This window comes from Siniperca chuatsi, linkage group LG14, assembly GCF_020085105.1.
Source record: "Siniperca chuatsi isolate FFG_IHB_CAS linkage group LG14, ASM2008510v1, whole genome shotgun sequence".
Lineage (NCBI taxonomy): Eukaryota > Metazoa > Chordata > Actinopteri > Centrarchiformes > Sinipercidae > Siniperca > Siniperca chuatsi.
This window is the reverse complement of record NC_058055.1, coordinates 4042322-4048321: the sequence shown is the minus strand read 5'-3', so window position 1 is coordinate 4048321 and position 6000 is coordinate 4042322. Positions and strand designations below refer to the sequence as shown.

The following is a 6000-nucleotide window of genomic DNA, read 5'->3' as shown; positions in this document are numbered from 1 at the left end:
GAGTGATAACCTCCTTGTCAGAGGTACAGAAACTCAACTGAATGGTGTAAATTAAGACTAATGTCTTTATTGTCAATGAGCGAATCAAACCTTTAAATTGGTTAGATTAGATTGGTTAGAATTGATTATTATTATTATTATTTTGTTTTCTAAATGCAAAATTCAGCATTCTAAGCCCCTGCAGAAGAATTTCAATTGCAGTACAAAATCTGACATCCGTGCAGCTCTTCACTGTGGTGTCAGACATGAGGTGAACTCAATGAGTGACTATACTGCAACTACTATAACCTATTACCAGGTTTCAGCTTGTACTGGGTCACTTCAGCAGTCACTATTTGTCCTGAGTAATTTTTGGAGTTCAATAGGAAGATTAACATACTGTAACCATAATTATTAGCATATAAAAGGGGAACTCCACCAATTTTACACATAGTCTGCTTCCAGGTGTTGGGGAGTATTACTGCATATGTGAAAAGGTTGTATAAAGTCTTCCTCAGAAGGAGCTGTGTGAAATCTGATAAATGTCCTCAAGTGATGTCAGTTGAGTCAGAGTTGGTTGGGTCTGAAGACTATAAATTTGGAAATGAAAAAAAAATGGGGGTGTGGAGTCAGAAGGAAGTGAGTTTACCGGACCTCTGTAGCTGCTCCTCATCTCTGCTCGAGACTCCAGGCTACATTAGCCGCTACCAGCATGACACACCTGAATCTCCGACTGAACTGTTGGCCATTGGGTTTCATTGTGGGTAATGTAGACGCCAGGTTTCTAGAAGGAAGGAGGATTTTGATCCTTTTTTTTTTTAAACTGTCCATTGTGAGCCCGACAACGTTATAGGAGTGCAAAGCTACATCAGTGGAGTACTCCACTTCAAAGACTGGTGAAAGCAGTGTAAAGGATACATTAAATGGCTCTGTGCTTGGTTGCTTATCATATAGTCTTTATAGCACACCAATGGGCAATCAATTCTGCTACCGAAATCAAACTAAGAACCCCTAAGAGATAGTGGGTGGACCAGTACAAGCAGACAAATTTATACTTTTGTACTAAAAATAACAATCACTTTCTGTCTCTGATATTAATCCAAATGATATTTTACGAGGGTGACAACCAACAAAACCTCCTCACCATTAAAAACAACAACAAATGGCCCACACACAAATGTGATGAATCTGTAGCCAAAAACAGACCAACTTCTCTCTCTGTCTGAGCACTTCTCACTGCGTGTGATACGTCTACTGTGGGAGATATATTTGTACACTTCTGTCAGAGTAGAGCAGGGGATTAAATTTGAGCCATCTCCCCTGGTTTCACGTATATAACAGTACACTCCCTCAACAAAAGGCCATCGCTGAAAACCAGTGAATCTCCTCCACATCGTCAACTCCAGCTACAAAAAAGGTGGTGCGATAAGCTTTTCTATCCTCTTTTCTCAATCCTCCCCCTCTCCTGTTTTCTGATGTGTCTCCCTCCATTCCCTCCTCCTTCATTCAATTCCTCTAGCAGTCTTCTCCTCTAGCAGTGCCCCAACGTCACTGTTGCCATAGCGACCCAGGTATTAAGACCGGTTTCTCCAGCTGTGCTAGAGGGAATCTTGGGATATGTAGTGCTGAAGTGTCTCATATAATCCAGGCGTCCCATTAATTCCCTGCTCGTCACAGCAGGGCTGAACAGTCAGATCCGTCAAAACAATGAACAAATCCCTGGCAACATGTTCGACCTCAGTCATCGTTAATGGACGCAAATAAATAGCAATCATACGATAAAGCTAACAGGGATGGGCACATATGCTCAGTCGCAGTCGCAGTCCTGTCTTTAATTAAAAACTGCCAGTTGGAAACAAATTGTATTCAAATGTAAATTTCAGCTTGGATTTGTTGTGTCACTATATATATATATATATATATATATATATATATATACACACACATTCACACACACGCACACTATTAAAAAGTGAATAAATCTAATTTCTCACATCTAACATAACACATATTTGCTTTTGGTTGTCCTCCAACATCAGAGAGGCCAGTATAAAAATCTTCTCCTGTAATCTGCTATTTCCTCGTATAAGAAATCCTTCTTCACGGATGTTGAAGTTTGATTTTTCCATCTGTGATTTCACTTGCCTCTTCCTTCCTCCCCCTCTTTTACCATGTACAATACATCTCCCTCTTTCCTTCTCCCCTCTACATACATTACCGTCCAGATTATGCTAATATGGGCTCTTTCATGTCTTCAGTACTAAGGATTTTCTCTAGCCCACGGGTATGTAAAGAAGCCCACTATCATCACTGGCCAGTTGTAGAGTATTCTCTCCAATCAGTGGCCTGTCCTTCGCCTCTCTCCTCAGTCTTGTCCTAAAAGTTGCACCATTGTCTCTCACAGCAGCCAGTCCGGTCCAAGAAAAGCACCAGATGGGATAACATACAAATTGGCATGACAGTTCCTGCAAAGCCAGGTAAGGTACAGAAAATCCATTTTCTGTCATGATATAAGCACCAGAAATATGATGAGTCAAAGTATCAGGATTACAGTAAGCCAGTGATCAAAAGGGCAATGGATGGCTATGAGAAAAGAAAACAATGAGAACTTGAATTTATCTACTAAAGCCTTGATAATACTGTAACAACCCAAGGTCACTGCTATCATTGCACTGTAAATACAGATACTGAGGAAAAGATTATTTACAAAAATGAAGAAAAATATATATAATCAAAAGGATTTCTTTAATTGCTTTTTATTCAGGGTAAATCTTCTTGGACATTTCTACAATGTTGTTACCAGTAAAGTGAAAGACACTAACAATTCTGGGGGCCCACAACATTTCCAGTAGGATGTATGACACAACTATGGGAGTCCCCTTGCAATATTCTTTCAGGAGGCCCAGAAATCCAGCAGTGCCCCTGCTACTTTAATTCTACATCTCATGTGAAGAAACGCTGGTCTAATTAATGTATGTAGCAAGACATACAGACATCTTCCAGTTAAACTAAATTGCACACACACACCACACACATATAAAGAAGAATTATTTCATCCCTGATTTGATCCTTCTGGTCTATTCACTTACAGGCAGAGGAGCTCATACAGGTCGAGGGAGGGAGGGACAGACTTATGGCTAAATGAGCGAGACACATTGGCCCATATGTGCATTTAAGCAGTATTATGAGCAAATATGGGATGATTGAATGGTTGATTGCATCCTTTGTCTCTCTATGCTTTCATTCACATGTATTCCTTCACTGTGAGATAGTTCTTTGCCTGACTGTGTGTGATCCAGCTACATGGGGCACACATGACAGGTTCGGAGATAAGATGGAGATATCAGAGCATGTGATCAACCCATGATCAAATGACCTTCATGTCAGCCATATTGTGTGAAGTGTAAAGTATCTACCATTCCAGCTCCTGAATCTGAGTCAAGTGTGTATCTGCGCCACGCTGAGGTTGCCCTTGATAGCTGGCAAAGTGTCCACTGCTCCGCCTCTGACCTTCATGCACAACAAACCTCGAGTGTCCACCATTCAGGCTCAGCACTCAACATGCTGACCAGCAGGAAAAAAGAAGCCATTCTATCAACTACACTTAAGCTTTTCAAAAGACACCTCACACAATGAAATGGACACAAACCCAACATCATTGACCACAAAACAGCTACAAAAGCATTGCGGTTTTCTTTGTTATCCACAGCTACGTGTGTTCAGGGAAGACAAATTAAGAACATAAACACAAAAAAGAATGGGTTGAGTGACCGCAGTTTCCAAGATGAGTCACCCCCTCTCAGGGCAGTGATTAGCCCAGAGAGAGACAAGAGATGATCTCTGGAGCAGAGGTCTCCTCTCGCTCCCATCCAGTCCCTAGCACCTGCCAAACAGCATCACATCCCACGAGCCCTCTCTCTATCAGCTGCTCTCTCATTCCTGCCCCCTCTGAGGAGAAAACAGCTGAGGATAAACCTGAACCTCTCCAAGTCCCCAACGGCATATTGGTATTTTGTTGAATTACATCAATGTGACCAAATCATCCTCATTTCTGATGGCTGGCTGCTGCTTATGAAGGCAGATACAGTGGTGTGAAAAAGTGTTTGCCCCCTTCCTGATTTCATATTTTTTTGCATGTTTGTCACACTTAAATGTTTCAGATCATCAAACAAATTTAAATATTAGTCAAAGATAACACAAGTAAACAGAAAATGCAGTTTTTAAATGAAGGTTGTTATTATTAAGGGAAAACAAAATCCAAACCTACATGGCCCTGTGTGAAAAAGTGATTGCCCCTCCTATTAAAACATAACTTAATTGTGGTTTATCACATCTGAGTTCAATTTCTCTAGCCACACCAAGGCCTGATTACTGCCACACCTGTTCTCAATCAAGAAATTACTTAAATAGGACTTGCCTGACAAAGTGAAGTAGACCAAAAGATCTTCAAAAGCTAGACATCATGCAGAGATCCAAAGAAATTCAGGAACAAATGAGAAAGAAAGTAATTGAGATCTATCAGTCTGGAAAAGGTTATAAAGCCATTTCTAATGCTTTGGAACCACAGTGAGAGCCATTATCCACAAATGGCGAAAAAAATGGAACAGTGGTGAACCTTCCCAGGAGTGGCAGGCCGACCAAAATTACCCCAAGAGCGCAGCGACAACTCATCCAAGAGGTCACAAAAGACCCCACAACAACGTCCAAAGAACTGCAGGCCTCACATCCCTCAGTTAAGGTCAGTGTTCATGACTCCACCATAAGAAAGAGACTGGGCAAAAATGGCTGGCATGGCAGAGTTCCAAGACGAAAACCACTGCTGAGCAAAAAGAACATTAAGGCTTGTCTCATTTTTGCCAGAAAATATCTTGATGATCCCCAAGACTTTTGGGAAAATACTCTATGGACTGACGAGACAAAAGCTGAACTTTTTGGAAGGTGTGTGTCCCATTACACCTGGCGTAAAAGTAACACCGCATTTCAGAAAAAGATCATCATACCAACAGTAAAATATGGTGGTGTTAGTGTGATGGTCTGGGGCTGTTTTGCTGCTTCAGGACCTGGAAGACTTGCTGTGATAAATGGAACCATGAATTCTGCTGTCTACCAAAAACTCCTGAAAGAGAATGTCCAGCCATCTCTTCGTGACCTCAAGCTGAAGCAAACTTGGGTTCTGCAGTAGGACAATGATCCAAAACACACCAGCAAGTCCACCTCTGAATGCCTGAAGAAGAACAAAATGAAGACTTTGGAGTGGCCTAGTCAAAGTCCTGACCTGAATCCTATTGAGATGCTGTGGCATGACCTGAAAAAGGCAGTTCATGCTCGAAAACTCTCCAATGTGGCTGAATTACAACAATTCTGCAAAGATGAATGGGCCAAAATTCCTCCACAGTGCTGTAAAAGACTCATTGCAAGTTATGTGATTGCAGTTGTTGCTGCTAAGGGTGGCCCAACCAGTTATTAGGTTTAGGGGGCAATCACTTTTTCACACAGGGCCATGTAGGTTTGGATTTTGTTTTCCCTTAATAATAACAACCTTCATTTAAAAACAGCATTTTCTGTTTACTTGTGTTATCTTTGACTAATATTTAAATTTGTTTGATGATCTGAAACATTTAAGTGTGACAAACATGCAAAAAAAATAAGAAATCAGGAAGGGGGCAAACACTTTTTCACACCACTGTAGTACTAGACAGTGTAGGATGTGTTTCAATTTTGTACCTGAGGACATGATGCACATATTCCTCAATAAATAATCTGCACATATTCCTCAATAAATAATCCATCAGTATAAAGAGGAAAAACTCACCTTTTGTAGGCTGGTTGGGTTCAACTGAGTTTTGTCAATTATTTTTATTGCAACCTGGAAGAGACATGAAGAAGTTTTTGATGAGGAAAAGCAAACACGTCACCACTAGAACTTGCCTTTGCTTATAACAGCCTCCATACATGAAGCTCAGAAGCCTTTCCTACTGATTACTCATTAACACCATTATCTACCTTATTTCACAGTATACA

The 6000-nt window shown here is 40.9% G+C and overlaps 1 protein-coding gene across 6 annotated transcripts in view; it reads right to left on the bottom strand.

The window, feature by feature from the left end:
- Positions 1 to 6000, bottom strand: part of mark4a (MAP/microtubule affinity-regulating kinase 4a) — a 32192-nt gene that overhangs the window by 22063 nt on the left and 4129 nt on the right. For all 6 annotated transcript variants that reach the window (XM_044221641.1, XM_044221646.1, XM_044221642.1 and 3 more), the window contains exon 3: positions 5792 to 5845. In XM_044221641.1, the coding sequence (XP_044077576.1) occupies positions 5792 to 5845 (54 nt within the window). The remainder of the gene's footprint in view (positions 1 to 5791; positions 5846 to 6000) is intronic.